At 42.0% G+C, this 17,493-nt stretch overlaps 1 protein-coding gene across 8 annotated transcripts in view; it reads left to right on the top strand.

The window, feature by feature from the left end:
• Positions 1-17,493, top strand: part of PKP4 (plakophilin 4) — a 643,120-nt gene that overhangs the window by 201,880 nt on the left and 423,747 nt on the right. For all 8 annotated transcript variants that reach the window (XM_069225136.1, XM_069225133.1, XM_069225134.1 and 5 more), the window contains exon 4: positions 12,532-12,644. In XM_069225136.1, the coding sequence (XP_069081237.1) occupies positions 12,532-12,644 (113 nt within the window). The remainder of the gene's footprint in view (positions 1-12,531; positions 12,645-17,493) is intronic.

Raw genomic sequence — 17,493 nt, 5'->3', positions numbered from 1 at the left:
CTCCGCCCATAGTGCTATACTAGCCCTACAAACCTCCATGTGCAGAAATTAGCACTGGAGTGCGTCCAGTGGGCTTGTGGCATGCAGCATCACACCCTCTTATCTTCTAGCTTTGTTCCCTCCATCCCTTATGTGCACAGCCACAAGCTGCCGCAACTGCAAGAGAATGGCGCTAGAGCAAGAGCGCACAGGGGAGGCTTCAGCACCTTTGCGGTCATATGCCCTGATGATCAATTCGTACCCCCATTCTCGGCACACAAGCTTCCTGCCCTGCAGCGCTAGACGCCCTTCTTTACCACCAGCTCTGTGCTAACTGTTACGCTTTACATGCCACATTGCCCACTGCACCACCCCATGCTTCATGCGCCTAAACACATGCTGACAGAGTCCTCCATCTTGCTAAAGAAGCCTATAGATCAGCTATTAGATCTTACCATCATAATATTAAGACAACACAAGCTCTATATTACAGCAGTAGAATAGAGAACTCGTCCACCTTTCAGAAAGAAATCTTTCAGATCTTTAAGGAGCTCACTATACCCCCTATGCCGCCCTCCCCGGTGGAAGCTTCTATTATGCATAGTAATGTATTAGCGGCTCACTTTCAAGACAAGATTAACAAGATATACTCCGGTTATCCTCCATCTCCCTCTCAGAATAATCTCATGGGGCAGGAGATGAATTATCCTATGGGTATGACCAAGTTAACCAATTTTCCCCCCCTCACAGGTACTCTGATTGGGAATTTTCTTGCTAATATCAAATCGGGTTCTCCCTTGGACCTGGCCCCTCCTTCTATTCTTTTGAAGGCAGCAGATATTGTTGTTGGTCCTTTGACAGAAATACTTAATAATTCCTTGTCCGCTGGTATTCTTCCCAGTTCCCTCAAACATGCAATCATAAAGTTTCTCTTAAAAAAACCTAAGCTGGATCCCTCTGTCTTGGATAATTATCGACCCATTGCCCTTCTTCCTATATTGGCAAACATTCTGGAGAAGCACGTGAACCTGCAATTGACCAGGCATCTTGAGAGCCACCATCATTTACATCCTTCTCAAATGGGTTTCAGAACCCATCACAGTACAGAATCGGCACTCCTTACTGTAACTGAATCTGCTCGGCAACTTCTAGATCAAGTTGGTCATGCTGCTATTATCCTCCTTGATCTTAGTGCAGCATTTGACACTGTCGATCATACTCTTCTCCTTGATAGACTTTCCAAGATAGGGTTAGGAGGTCCAGCCCTTGCCTGGCTCTCCTCCTTCCTCACGGGAAGATCCTTTCAAGTTTTGGATCGCTCTTTTTTGTCTGACGTCAGGTCTCTATCTTGTGGAGTCCCGCAGGGTTTATCTTTAAGCCCCACCTTGTTTAACATCTATCTGTCATCCTTGGCCACAGTAGTCGCTCCTTATAACCTCTCTATGGTCACTTATGCTGATGACACGCAATTGGTGGTTTCCCTCTCTAGTAGTAGGGACTCCCCCTCTGCCATCCTGGCCGACTGCATGAAAGATATTGGGGACTGGATGACCCTGTCGAAACTGAAATTTAATGAAAGCAAATCAGAGGTAATGATTATAGGTAATGGCGCCCCTACCGCCCCTCTGGCTATGTACTCTGAGGCTTTTAACAGCCTGCCTCCTCCAATAACACAAGTAAAAAGCCTCGGCTTTCTGCTTGACCCATGCTTAACTATGGAGCCACAAGCTAAAAGAATCTCCTCGATCTGCTTCGGCTTAATTAGAAGTGTCAGGAAGATTCTTGGACTTCTGCCATTCGCTGCCAGAAGAATTCTTGTACAAGCCCTAGTTCTCTCCCGCCTGGACTACGGGAACTCTCTATCTTAGTTCTCCAGATTATGTAATAAAGAGGCTGCAGGTTACGCAGAACGCGGCAGCTAGACTTCTCATGAATACCCCAAGGCATCTTTCCGCTAAACCAGCACTTGCAGCTCTTCATTGGCTCCCGATTAAGCAGCGCATTCAGTTTAAAGCTCTGTGTCTTGTTCACAGAGCCTTACACAATAAGGGTCCCCTTTCCCTTAGAAAACAGATCTTTCTTTACTCGCCCCTTAGACCTCTTAGATCTCGTTCTTCTCGACAAGTTTACATCCCTTCGGTCAAGAGATCATGGGGAGGTCATTCGTTCTCCATCAGGGCTGCTCAGCTCTGGAATGCCCTGCCCTTTGAATGCCGTCAGGAATCCTCTGAACTTCTCTTTAGGATGAAGTTGAAAAACATTCTCTTTCCCAGTTAATCTGCTTCCCCTGGCTCTTCCGACATTCATGGTGTACTTTAGCGCTGGGATGCCCCCGGGTAGCCATGCGCTCTACAAATCTATAAACTAAACTAAACTTGGAAGTGCCCAGGGGTTCCGAAATACTGGACTGAATTCTACTCAATCATACTCCAGATAACTGGCCATGCCTTGCCACAGACCCCACTGGTTGAGCTCCTAGGATATGTCAGGGATGTCCCTCCTGGAGCTGGGTGCCTCACTGCTATGTTATTACTTTTAGTCAAGGGACAAGTTGCTGTGCATTAGGGTTGATGGCCTGCACCAGGGGCTAAGTCCTGGCTGCAAGATGAGGTTTACTGCCAGGAACAGCTTTCCACCTACTGGAAATGTATGACCCTGACATCGTGCCCGAAAGACATCTGGCGTCCAATGTTGGCATGCATATGATGTAGACATTCCACTCTATCACCCAACCGCTCACCCCCAATACTGCGGGAAACTTGCCAAATGTGAACACTTCTAATTTGCATGATGGTACTGCCGGGAACCCAGACAGACTGACCCCTGACAGTTGTCTCGCTGACCACCCTGCACCACAGAGCGAACTGTAGACCTGTGCTTATTAACCAAAGATGGAGCAAAGTTCCCATGATTCATTAAATACTGTACCAAAATTCATGTTGTGTCAGACATATATATAGATATATCTATCTTTTTCCTTTCTCTCTCTTTTCTTTCTCTCTTTTCTTTCTCTCTCTCTTTTCTTTCTCTTTTCTCCCTGGTACCTCTCCCTTTCCCCTTTGGAGGTTGCTGCCTTGCTGTTGTCTTTATAAAATGCCAGTCAAAATAATAATTAAAAAAAAAGGTTAGCTAGTTTACTTAATAAAATGCTGCCAGATTTCAGTGGTTATTTTCATTCATTGTTGGATGTCTTGATTTTATTTATTTTCGTCTAGTAGGTAGCGTTATTCTCTATCACTTGTTGGCAGGAAAACCTGCCGGACTCATGTTGTAGCAGAAAATATTGGAGACTTTGAGAGGATAAACAAAGTGACACCACTGTGACGTATCTATACATTAAATTTAGTGACTCTAACCCCAAATCCTTATGTCAAGTCAAATGGGATTGCCTTTGATGGAACATCCATAAACGTTTTTCAATCTTCACCTGTTTAGCATAATATCTGATGATGGGAATCAAGAGTGTCTTTTGTGACGAAAAGTTGAATAAGTAATGGCTTGTGCTCACTTTAATTTGCTATTTACCCAAATAGTTCACCTGCCTTAAAGTAATGTATTATATAGACTGTTCATAAACGTCAAGGATGTGGAGATGGTAATATCTATGTTCCCGTTCTCAATTAAGTATTTTGTTCACTTTTGGGGGATTGTCCTAGTGCTGTGAGACTTTGCGATTGTGCAGACATTAAGTAATAATAGTACCAATTTCTTTTGCACTTTGTGGCAAATTTACCTTTTCTGCACAGTCACCCAAGATTCTCCCCCTTTTACTCGCCCCAGATTCTCCCCCTTTTTCTGAACTCTTTTTGCTGGCTTTCGAACTCTTTGGACTTTAGCACTGCTAAATAGTAGTAAAGTGCCCATGCTTCCCCTCCAAAACTAGTGGTGTACATTGGAACTCACTATCTGGTCTGTTTATCTTCTCTATAAGTCTGTTGTAAATGATGCCTGATGTGCACCTCTGACATGAAATGTTGTCATATGCAAGCTGCATTCTGTTTTTACACCACCCACATATATGACAGACATGTCTGCAAGGAACACTACTTATCTGTGGCTGGATTCCAGTTTAACCCCTTGGGTGCCGTGGACGAGCTGGTCTCGCCCTAGGCCACGGCGCTCCTACGCCGAGTACAAGACCAGCTCGTTCTGCACCCGGACCCTGGGCCTCCCACCCACACCTCTGTCAGGGATGGGAGGAGAATTGCTTCCCCTTCAACCCCTGACTCCCCCTTCTCCCCAGTATCTTTTTCAGTCTTTTCTTTGTTTGAGCAAAGCAAAGTCAAAAACAGTTTTTTCAAAAACAAAAGTCCAAAATGTTCACCAAGAGCCTCTTATTTACAAAAACTAAAAGTTCAAATGTCTCTAATGATAAACGACCTGGTAATCACTGATTAGTACTTCCAGCAAAGATTGAAATTTCTTTGCTGTTTTGAACAAAGACAAAGTTCAGTTCCAAAGCAGTTTCATGCTCCAAAATGTTCAACTGGAGACTAATTGTTAACATAAAAGGCAACAAACTCCTTCTTGCAGTCATCAGTTGTGAAATTAGTCCATTCGGGAGCAGAGTATCTTTGACTTAGCACTTTTTCTCTTTGACTTCCTTGTCACATAACCCTCAGTTTCACTGTCACTTTGATCTCATTCTTCAGTTACTTCAACAATAGTAGGAGTCACTTCTATCACTGGCTCTGGGTTTTTCGCGGGCCACTTATCTCTGGTGACAACTCTTTTCTCTGGCAAGACTGGGATTTCAGCATGATCTGAGCTAGGAGTCACCTGACTGTCTCGACCCTTCTTTACCGTCACCTTCTGTTGACGCTGTCAGATTTTTACCAGACTGTGCATGTTCTATGTTAGCCACTTGTCCAGTCCCCACAGCTTGGCTAACCTGGGCCCTTTCTCTCACTGTAACCGACCATTAGGGAACAGGCGCTGTTTCATTGAGAGTACTTGGAACTTTACGTGTGCGGCTCGCATTAATCTAGTTCAGTTGTTGTCACTAGAACAATCTGATACCGGCCTTTCCAACACAGCTGCAAGCATGTCTTTCTTGTGTGCTTTTTCACTAGCACCCAGGTGCCAGGAGTCGGGTTATGACAAAATTCTTGTTGCAGTTGTTTCTCCAACCTGGCAAGACAAGGAACAAACCACATCAGTTAGTCATTTGAAGTAATCCAGAACCATGTCATCTTAAATGTTCACAAAAACCTTTGCAGGCACTGCTGGCAATCTCAAAGCTTGCCTCTTGATGATCTCATGTGGCAAGAAGCCTGTCCTTGTCAGTTATGCTATGCATACTCATCAGGACAAGAGGCAATGCATCTGGCCATTAGTGTTGTAGATGCACATACTTTTTCTAGTCAAGACTTTAACATTCCATTTATCTGTTCTACCAGTCCTGATGCTTCTCCTCTGTAACTACAGTGCAATCTTTGCTCAACTTGTAATGCCGCACAAGAATTTAAGCATCTCACTATTGAAATGAGTTCCTTGATCGGATTCCAGAGAAGTCTGAAAAACAAATCGAGATATCAACTACCTCAATAGCAGTTTTGCATCTGTGAGCCTATCATTTCTTCGAGTTGGTTAAGTCTCTTCCCAATGGGAGAACACACACACCCCTTCCAAAATATACCTCAGCCCATTACACAGTGGCAACTCAATGAAATCAAGTTGCATTCCTTTGAAAGGTCCTCCTGATCTACTTATGTGTAACAACTGTAAGTTTCCCTAAATTCATCTGCTGACATGTTACACATCTGTGACACACTGCCTCTGCAACCAATCTAAATCTGGGGTTGTGCCATGTTTGTCTGAATGTTCTAATCATTGCATCTCTACTAATGTTAGCTTGTCTGTGGTAGTATCTTGCTATTGGGGCTATAAGCTATTGGTAACACTACTTTACCCTCACTTGACAACCAAACATCATCCTCATTCCTCTGAACACATCCTGCTCTAATCCAACCCTGCTTCTCTTCTTCTGTCACTTCATCCTGCAATCTTTTGACTTCTTCCCAAGTATCAATTGCTGTCATAAAGAAATTTACACTTCCATAGCTCAGTTCCTCATTAAAGAAAGTACAATGCAAAGCACAATACCTCACAACTTCGTCGGCATAGGCATTCCCAAGGACTTGATTTCTGGTGAGCTGCACATTTTACAACTGCAATTTTCATAGGTAAGTGTAATGCTTTCAGCAATTGATGAACATTGTCACTGTTTAGAATAAATGATCTAAAAGAGGTCATGCAGCCTCTCTGGGACCACAACTGCCCAAAGTCATGAACAACACTAAACCCATATTGGCTATCAGTGAATATGGTCACTTCGAGCTGTTCAGAAACACAGCATGCTCTAGTAAGAGCAATCAATTTGACTATTTGGGCAGAAAAGACTCCTTGAAGCCAAGAGGCTCCTATCACACCTGAGACTGTGCAAACTGCATAACCAGCTTTCAGGGCACCAACAGGATCTGTTAACAGAAGCCATCAACAAAAATGACATTTTCGTCCACGGGGGCATCTCGAATATCGAGTCTTGGTTTGGTGCAAAGTTCAGTTACAGCAAGACAGTCATGCTCAGCATCATCCTCACGGTTCCCATCTTTTTTAACAGGCTCTGGCAAAAGGGTAGCCACATTCAGAGCATTGCATCCATAGATATTGACTTTAGGAGAACCTAAGATTATTTGCTCATTGAATGTCACGGGTATTGGTTTGATATTGGGTCTTAGTATGGGTAAGCAAAATCTTCACTGAATGGGGAATAAAAACATTCAGTGGGTGGCCCATAACAATGCTTTCACACTATTCAATGCTGACGCTTAATGCGAATAAGGATCTTAGACAGCCGGGCAATGCTGCAGCTACAGGATCAAGTGTGGCTGAAAAATATGCCACAGGCTTGTTTGCACATCCATGTAACTGTGTCAAAACTGAGAGAGCACATCCATCCCTCTCACAGCAACAAAAAAAAATTGTTGTAATCAGGCATGCCCAAAGCTGGGGCTTGGCTTAAACGTCCTCTAAGCTCAGTGAAGTCTTTCATGCATTCATCCTCAAATGGTACCGACACATCCTTGTGTGTCAATCTCTGTAAGGGCTTGGACAAAAGGGAACAATTTGGAATCCATTGGCGGCAGTAGATAACCATTCCCAGAAACACTCTGACTTCCCTCTAAGTAACTGGGGCATTCATCTCCATGATTGCTGAAATTCTCTCCTATGACACATTCCTTGCACCTTTCTCAATGTGGTGACCTAAGTATCGGACTTCCTTTTTACAGTACTGCAACTTTGCTGGGGAACCTTTGTCCATTCTCTCCTAAATGATTCAAGAGTGCTATGGTATCTCTTCTACAGGCTTCTCGAGCATTGGACGCAACCAACAGGTCATCAGTAAACTGCACTAAGGCTAAATAATAGGGCATTTTAAAGGACCCCAAGTACTTCTTCAAAATCTGATTAAAAATTGATAGTGATTCCATATACCCCTGTGGAGCATGACACCATGGTAAAATACAACTGCCGAATAGGCTTTCCTCATGTAAGGGAATAGAGAAGGCTTGGTACCAATCAACAACGGCAAATCATTGTGCTTCACACGGAATCTGAAATAAAATCACTGCTGGATTCGGTACCACAGGACAACATGGAAAGACAGTCTTATTCACTTTTCTCAAATCTTACCTATGCAGTATTTTCCATTGGGCTTCCGCAATCCTAAAACTGGGGAATTACAAGGGCTTCCCAAAATTTCCTTCAGAACACCTTGCTCGGTCATTCCTGCAAATGCATCTGGTGTCATGTTGTAAGGTGGTATCCTCAGATACACTGCATTCGGTTTTACTGTTATCTTAACTGGCCCCACTCCTTTTATGAGAACAATATCCTTTCTTGAAAAATCCCCAAAACTTAGGAAGAAGTGTTTCCTGCAATTCTTTGGGCAAATCATTGCACCATCACTGGACACTGTGAGACAAGTGGGTACTGTTCTACAACTTCACAAAGGACTCCTTACTCATGTGTTTGTAGTTCTATTTCTTTTGGTGCACAGCTAATGGAACAGTGCAGCTTACAGAACAGGTCCTGTCCTAACAAATTTACTGTACTTGAATCGCAAACCACAAATTGGTGCTTATCTTCAAATATCCTATTTTTACCTGAACATGTTCTGTAATAGGATTTGTCAATTGCTTATTTGATACTCTTAAAAACCCCAATTCTCCTTCCCAATAGGGGCAGGTCTGGCACTTCTGCTATTCTGACAGTAGAACATGTAGCTCCAGTGCTGACCAAAATGGCACGTGTCCCATAACCTTGGTGGTTACATAGGGACCACGATGAGCTACTTCTAAGGATGCAGCCAGCATGCAATCCTCATCATCAGAACTATCACTGTGGAATGTTTCTAGGAATTACTCTTCACTCAAATTAAAGTAAACTGTGATGCTATCTGATTCACATGTGCATTTGCCAATTGATTCATGTTTACTTTTGCCATCTGATTCCTGTTTTGCTGAGAAGCAATCACCTGCTGCTGTGTCATCTTGGCTTGTGGTACCTGCATTTTTTGTACTGAGAACTGATCTCTGAATGCTAATCGATGATATTCCAGCAGATGCAGCTGGCATTTCAGGAACTACTTAAACATTAATTGAATGGTCATTACTTTCAGATTTACTTGAAGTATACAAGGGAACAACTGAACCTATAGTCACAGGAACTGCTAGTGCATCGGAACCCATCAAATTTCTTTGACTCTGTGAAATTGTCATTCCAGTACTGTAACCTGTTAAAACAGTACTGGGAGTCTGTGCCGGTTGATTCAGGGTAACATTTGACACTGTCTGCACTGGTGTATACATTGGCATAGGCTGGTTCTGAATAATATTCTGCTCAGCCTTAGCACATTAGGTGTCTGCACCGTTCAGTCCTCATTAGGTCTTGGCATTACCTGATTCACAACTTGACTTGGTACTGTTTGATTTATAACTGGACTTGAAATGGACTGTGCTGTATTAACAGTTGGAACTGGTGAGGCACTTGTCATTGAACTTCCAGGTGTACCTGGGTTTGTCTGAATCTGGATCTGTGAAACTGGAGCCATTGGCACATTCTAAACTACATTCTGTACTGCTTTGCTGTTCATTTCTGCCTCAGCTGAATGATACAGGTGGGGTATGATTCATCAGAAGCTGCATTATAAACTCATCTCCTGAATTACTCTCATATGTTACTGTCTTTTTACTCTCATCTTCTGCTGTCTTCTCTGCTTTTGCTGTCTCTTTCTTACGAGTCTTAGGTTTTGTACTCCCATCACTTACTTCTGTAACAGCTGGAAACATTCTCACTCCATCCAATATGTCTTCTCTCCACCATTTTTGTTCTTCATCCTATCTAGCTTGTGCTAATAACTTAACTGCTTTCTGCATTCTTGTCTCAAATTTTGTCATTGCTTTCTGTCTTGCATTAAGTTCCCAAATAGCAAGGACTTCAAATAGTGTGGATTCTGGGGGAGGCTTTATTTTGCACATTGCTGTCCTCAAATTGTCTAACACTCTCAAATTAAATGTTCCATAATGAGGAAAAGCTAATGAACCCTCTTTGTCAGTTATTTTACTCCATTGTTTAGGCCATATGCATGCGGAAGCTCCTTTTGGTTCTGACACTTCATAAGCTGGGGTTCTCGCGTGTGCAACGCTTTACCCTCTGTAACTGGAATAAACACATCTCCCTTTAGCGCACATCTTAATGCTTTGAAAAATGTAATGTTTGCTTAATTTCACTTAACTACAACAATTTTCAATCAAATCAGGAAGCAATTTCAATCCCACAATCCTTTTTGCAAGCTGTTCTCAAACATTTGCAACACTGTACTGTCCACCAATACCAGTGTGACTTCACACTAACCGACTTATACCAGCTTGACACAGAATGGCGTCACAATCACTTCTCTTAAAAGCTGCATTCCCTTCACAATTGTCTCTCACACAATCGCTTACTTGCAACTAATGCAAAATAATGCAAGCAAAAAACAACAACCTGTCTGCACACAGGGAGGAACTCCAAACACTCCGAAAGCTGTACGGGGTTACACTTCTGCCTGTGGCTTTCACAATTACACAGTGAAACTTGACCAACAATTGTCACTCCGGTTGATATAGATACTCCTTGTGCACCCAGGATTCACTAAATACCAACCAACAACTCATACTCACTCAAGGAAATCTATTTGCACTGTCAACCATGTCTCATGACAAGTACCTCACTGCAGACAATAAATTAACCATCTTCTACACTTGTACGTTATCTCGGGATCTTAGGCCACGATGGACCCGTCAACAACAACCGCAAATAGATAGATTTAGGCATGCTAACATCAATAAAACTAACCATTCAAGAAGAATAATACAGAATTTCAATATAAATATCTGTGACACAGAAATTACACAGTGCTCAGATTGCACAATCATTAGACAAGTCAAATTTAGCGGAGTCTGTCAGTGGCTGGGCACACAGTCAACCCCACAGCTAACCAAACTAGGGAAATACATGGGAGGGGAGGGACACATGCGGGCAAAATACAAAAAAGGGCAAAAAGAAGAACTCTGGCTACAGGACACTAGCTAAAAATTTTTAAAAAAATGCATTCAGGAATCCTCATCAGCAAAGCATCTGGTTAGCAAGGCATAAGCAAGCATCAGGAAAGAGTCGGTCTCTGACTAAGAAGACTGGAACTGCTTCTGACCAAGATTTGAATGTCCTCCAGTATATTAATTCACAGAAAGTGTTCCGATTTGTCAAAGGTGTCAGTTCATATTATGCTAAAGGGGCATCATCCCATTAAAATTGATCACCAGACAGGTTGCAACGGTTCGACAATATCCAATGTCTGTCATGGGAACATCTCCTTTCTTTGTGACTCCAAACAGGTTAGTGACAAATGTATGCGATCTTAGTTAATGTTCATGCATTACAAAGTTCTCAAGGACAAATGGGTATGACTTCTCAAAGTTAAACAGTAGAGTTATTACAAAAGGGACTTTGCTTCTCATGGGAACAAAATATGAAAGATTTCATGTTGGCAAACAATAATTCAATGCTTTTACGTGATGCAAGCTCTGTAGGCCACAGTTGTGCTAACACAAGGAAAACATAAAATGCATTTGATTTAATACCTTTTAGTATAACACACAATATGCAAACTTATACATAATTAATAATACTTCATCAGGATGAGTAAAACTTTTCATTCAAATTGGAAAAGCTTTGTTATTGCATTGCATTAGGTAAAATATAAAACTGTGTTTTTCTCATTTGCACATAAAGTCATTAATCTTTCATTAAACACAAGAAATCTAATATCATTCGTACATGAGCTATTAGTTTAGAGTCTAAATTACATTTTGACATCAACTTTAACCTTCTAGCATGCGATTTAATTAAAAAGGCACCTTTGTCGAACCTCGAAATACAAGCAAATTGCACATTTAAAATGCGTGTCAGTGTAGCTTTGTACGTTCATTTTTCCCTTCTTTACGTTTATAAAATAAAACTTGTCACAGTCTCATTACTTTAGTGACACAAGGGACAGTGCTAAAAATTCCGCTGTATCACACCCTCCTGAAAGTCTTGCACTCCATGTTGGAATAATTACTTATTGAGCTACAGAAGTACAAATAATTGCAAAATGAGTTACTGTGGTCGTGTGTGTAAACCAGCGTCCCCATCCAAACTAATGAGCTCGTTGAGCGTCGAAATGTGCTTCAATAAGGTTTTCCACATTCTTAGTTAGTTAGTGAGCACCCAGATGTCTTACATGCTCTAATGCATACATTTCCGCATGCATAGATTCAACTAAGTGAATAATTCTGCATGTTTACTTGAAGTGCAGAAATGCATTTGCACATTTTGATTTTCCTTTAGTAGAAAATATTTTCCCTGATGCCAACTACTTTTCCTATCCCTGTCCATTCAAATGTCTTACTCCCATAGAATGGCACTTGCACCTCTCTTTGATCGAAAATGTTGGAAGCTATCAGTAAGAGGGTTTGAATGATACACATTTGAGCACTTTCACTCACATTTTGGGGATGCCACTGACCAAAAGGTACAGAACTCTAAATTTGTGACTCATTACCGGCAGCATTTCATCAAGAATAAGTGAACGTCACACACATTAACTTCATTTAATGCTATAATTGCCCACTTTAGTTTAGTCAACAATTTCTTTGATTATACAGACTGTTTTGTGAAGTCACCTTAGTTGGTTTCCTGCGACACATTATTTCAGTCACTTTAATGCAACTTGAAAACTATCTGTAGCTGCTGTTTGCTTGGTTTTGGTGAGATTATTTATAAATATGTGATTTAGTTTGCTGAATTATAAAAATCTGCTGTGGGCGAGTAAACTCGAAATGTTTGAGCACCGTAATAAGTTGAGTTTTTTTCCTGAAATTAACACTGCTGACTGTTTCAAATGCAAGAATCTCTTAAGGTTTTAATTTTGAGGGAGTAATACGCATTTCTGTTTTTCTTTTGCAGGAGCTGCAGTTCCAGCGGCTTACCAGAGAGCTTGAGGTGGAAAGGCAAATTGTCGCCAGTCAGTTAGAACGATGCAGACTTGGGGCAGAATCACCTAGCATTGCCAGCATAAGGTATGGGCCTTGTAGTACAGTACTTAAATGCCCGGAGGTTTGCCTCCTCTAACTATTGTGGACCAGACTTTAAAAAACATTCATACGTACTTTTTGAAGTTGCCAAGATTGATGCAGAGTTAATGGGGAGAGGATCCTGAAAATGCTGTCAGTTATGGGGACAGGAACTGCAGTCATTTATATGAATGGGATTCTGACAGTGGTCTTGGGTGGGTGCATGTGTACTCCCACCGGAGGTAGTCAGTCCAAAGCATCAAACACGTTTGTGTACTTTCGTTAGATTGAATTGAAACAGTAAAAATCAAAAACTGACGACTGCGCTCAGATTAGTTGATATTATACACTGTTCACTAACCTGTCAGATCATGCGTGGAAGTCATTGTTTTCCCTGGAGCAAGACATTTGAAAGCACCAACATTTAGTCTGCTCTCACATAGGTTTGTGGTTATCATCTTAAATAGGAATTTCTGCTAACTAAGGAAAAGGGCCTGTTTTTACCACCATCTGCAAAGATCTTTTGAATGTAGATAAAGAGTGGTTACTAAAGTGTTATAACATCAATTATTGTGATCCTCGTACTGCTGCCATCATGAAACATTGATCACAAGCACATCAAGAGCAGTAGAGACACTCGGACAAGTCATGAGACATGGGTGGCGGACATTTGCGAAAGAAGTTTGGCTAGATACCAACTGTCAGTAGAGCTACTAGAGGATATTACTGTTTTCCTTGGGTCTTGGCGTTTGTTTCATGTTGAGGGTCAGTTGATAGTTTTCAAATGAACACAATGTTGAATTAGTGTCAAGATAATAATCTAGGAAAAAATCCCCAGAGATGGGAGAGACAATATACATTTGTATTATTCATATAGTGAACCAGAACAGGTATAATTGGATAAATTGTCACGTTAATGTAAACTTGTCTCAGCGCCCTATATTTTTTTTTTTGTAACCAAATGCTTTAATTCTAGGCAGAATTTAGCAGTGAAAATTTACAAGTAAGGTGGAAGTGTGGCAAAAGGTAGGGCAGTGTAAGCCATGGAACGGTTTGGGGTAAACATTTAAGCAGGGGCAGAGAAAAAGCAGGGGTTGAAAAACTTGTTTTCCCCATTGATATTTCCATAGGTAAATGGAAAAGGGACACTGCAAAAAACGATAACTGGAATCACACCAAAGTTGGCAGAAAGCTAAATATTAGTCCAGGAAGCATGCTTTTGCGATTTGGTATAAATCTGGTCAGTAGTTTTTGATAAAGTATGGCTCACAACTTTGGATATTTCACGCTGCGGATCTGACAGTTTTCAAATAAGATCGGATTGGCTGCCACCACATCAACAATGATGTAGCGGCAGCCATCTTAGGGCTTTAGGGCTCAGTCCCATGTCCTTATTAAAATGTCAAAAAATGGTATAAGGTGGTGGTGGTTGTCCCCCTAGGCCTAATGGAGGCAGGCTCCAGAGGGACCCCCCTCCAGGGGCAAAACATATTTTTTTCATTTGTGCCATAAATTTGCTGTGACTGTGGTAAAACGGAAAACTTTTTTTTTTTTTTTTTAACAACCCACCGGGTGGGCCAGGGCCTGAGGGGAGGAGTGTAATAATGTTTATAGCGTAGAAGGGTGGAGAGGCATGTGGCCTCCCTCCCTGAGACTGCTTCATTCCCTGGGACCGTGTTTAATATAACCCCCCCCCACCCCCAAGCTGGGCCCTTAGGACACAATCCCCAAGGTTTGATGCTTTATTTAAAGGGGGGAAGGTGTGCGTCCCCCCTCCCCTCCCTGAATCTGCTTTAGGCCCCACCCCTACCCATCTCCTAAGTCATATCTAATATAAAGGGCCCCTTGAGCCACTGTTGGGCCCCAAGGACCCCATCCACAAGTGCCAATTTAATTTGGAGGTGGGGTGGCAGAACTCCACCCCACTCCCAGTCCCCCTCTCACTCCTCACCCCAGCTGTATCCTAGCTCTGGGGATCACATCGCCCAGAGTCTGATGCAGTAGTGCCCCAGGGACCCCACCCACCGGGACACTGCTGTTGTCTGCCAGGAGAGTGCAGACATACACTTCCTGCACTCTCCCTGGTCAGAAAAAAAAAACTTTGTTTGCACCCGGTAGGAGCAATGTAAAATGCTTCTTCATTCCTTTGCCCTCGCTTGGGACGGTGCCAGCTGCCGACAGAAACCAGTATGGTGCTCTCTGGGAGCCAGGTGCAGCCGAGAGGTCCTTGAGACTGTCCCTGCAGCCCCTAACAAAGAAAAGACTGTGAATGCTCCAGATGGGCACCAGGGTTCCTACCAAAAAAGAAAAGGTAGTGGCACTCTGCAACAGGGGCCAAAGGGGCTCTGCGGCTCCCTCTGCAGCCCCAAGCATAAAGAATGCTGTGGGGTGCCTAGGGTGGACTCCCCAGCAGGGAGCCTGTGGGGGTCTATGAGGCTCCCCCCATTGGCGCATGTTAAGTCGATTAGACGCACGGCAGGTCTATAGTCCAGTCCCAGTAGCCAACCCCACACCAAGCACAGGGCAGTGGTGTTTTATAATCGGTTTGATCATGATAGGTATGAGGGAATTCCTGTATAGTGAATTAATTGGTTATATAGAAATACTGCTACACATTGTGTAAAGGAACAAACATTGGCAAAGTTAATAGGTTTTTCTGCTGCAAAATCTATTAGGTTTGTTAATGTATTTTTAGAAATGTTGACCTAAAGTTTAAAACCAGTATTGACTGTGTCTTGGTGCTTTTTGTTTTCTTTTAAAACAAGTTGCCCAGTAGCTCATGCTGCTGTGCAATATGGGTAAAAACAGCATGGGGTATGGGGTGGTTAAGCAACATGAGAAGCAAGGACAGGCGATGGGGTGGGAGGCGTGGAGAGGGGTAGAGAAGACCTGGAATCACAAGCACTCCTAATGAGTGCTAGGTTGAAAATGAAAATAAAAAGTACCTGTGCAAGGGCGGCTAGTGGAAGGACAGGAAATTTAGCTTGGTCCATGGACGACCAGACAGTAGGAAGATTCAAAGAGAAAGTGAAATCAGCAGGAGGCCCTGACAAATTAAAAGCAAGGAAGCAGTGAAGGACCAACCAGTGGTAGGTAGATAACTATGGGGCTGGCTCAAAGCCATTTTTTAAAGCTTTTTTTTTTTTAATTTTCAATTTTCACTGACCGAGCCACCCACACTGTAGGCAGAAAATGTGCAATAGAAGAAAGTATTCTGTTGATGGTGTGGCAGGGTGAAATGCTCTGAAAATGTTGATGAGATCGGCATAGAAAACACATTAGAAATATAATACACATTTTTCAGCTTAATTGCTTAAGTTTATTATAAACGATTTTGCTAAGCTCCGAGAAATTTGCTGTTTAAAAATTCAGACGTGGTGCGACTAAGCAGTTTTCATTGTGGAAAATCAGTCTCAAGAATAGCAATTTTGCCTAAATTAGAACTCAGAATGAAAGTTAGTGTGTCAGGTTGCCTGGTGAGGTACTTTTGTGTGACAGTTAAAAGTATATAACATGATAACCTCCTGCAGTTTCTGTACAGCTTTGCAGATAACCATCTAAATGTATACGCAAAGTAAAAGTGAAGTATGTTTTTCCATTACATTCTTGTATAAAATGGTGCATTGCAAGTGTTTGAGAGCTCTGGACTTTGCGTCTGTGTAATTCACTATAGAACAGCAGATTCACTGCTCTTCGTTACAATGTTATGTAATACCTCGATTAATATGTTATATATTTGTACGATTTTCTCTGGTGAGAATGTCTGTGAGGTGAACCACAGACGACTATGGCCTCGGCATTATGAAACCGTTAACTTTGGATTTTTAAATCATTTATGTTTTGCAGCAAGATGAAGCCACAGGTCAGAACGTGCGTCTGGGAAGCAGAGACTGCCAAACCCATGAAATCGGCTGACATCAAATTTGATAAATTTGATATTTCGCTGGATTAAAGTAGTAAAAATCTAGGAACCTACAACTCTAAAAGTAGTTGTAGCAAGTATATCCACTCCTTAGTAGAATGTTTAGATTCAGTTGTTTTTCTTAGTAAAAAAAAATGCTTTTCTGAAGCGTTATTATATGATGACCAGATTCTCAAAACCAAGAAAGGATGAACACCTAGAAGTAGGGCACATTTTTGGCAGCAACAATGGTAGGACAATAAGAACATTTACAAAGAAGGAGACCAGCAATATCATACTCCATAGTACATAGTAAAACAGACTACAAAAGCAAGATCGAAAAGGCTGACTGTTCAAAGCGTGTGCACTTTGTTCCATTTCAACAGGTTCTGGCAAGCTTAAGGAAGAATTAATAGAGATGTTCAATTTTCCTTACAGGTCGATTGAGTAGCTAATTTAGTCTGGTTTTTCTTTGCACTTTAGAACTTGCTTTCCTGCATTTATAAATGAAACAAGCATTTGCAATGCAATAGGTCTTGCATATTTCAAACAAGTTGTCATAATTTGACAATAGTGCCCACAAGCAAAAACAACAAAAACATGAGTGGCAAGTGAGAAAAGATGACTTAACAAAATAAAAGAAAGCTTGCATTAAAAAAGTAGCAATTTTGTTTCTCCTGCTGGGTACGTTTTTGCCAGTCACAAGCCTTCTGTTTGTGGGGCACTGGAAGTTAAAATAAACAAAATAGTACCTCGATCACATTGGAAGCAGGAGACAGGCACTACTTACTTTGAAATTTATTAGTGCTTGATCAGTGCTCCACACTTAGGAACGGAAATGATGCCAGACATGCCTTGACGAATTACGAGGCTGCAAAGAAGAGTGCCACGCAAACCAACAAATTGTGAGCGGCAGGTGGGCTCTAAGCCTTTTACTGAACACAACACAATTTT

This window comes from Pleurodeles waltl, chromosome 3_1, assembly GCF_031143425.1.
Source record: "Pleurodeles waltl isolate 20211129_DDA chromosome 3_1, aPleWal1.hap1.20221129, whole genome shotgun sequence".
Taxonomy (NCBI): domain Eukaryota; kingdom Metazoa; phylum Chordata; class Amphibia; order Caudata; family Salamandridae; genus Pleurodeles; species Pleurodeles waltl.
The sequence above is the reverse complement of the archived record's forward strand: the minus strand, read 5'-3'. Positions and strand labels throughout refer to the sequence as shown.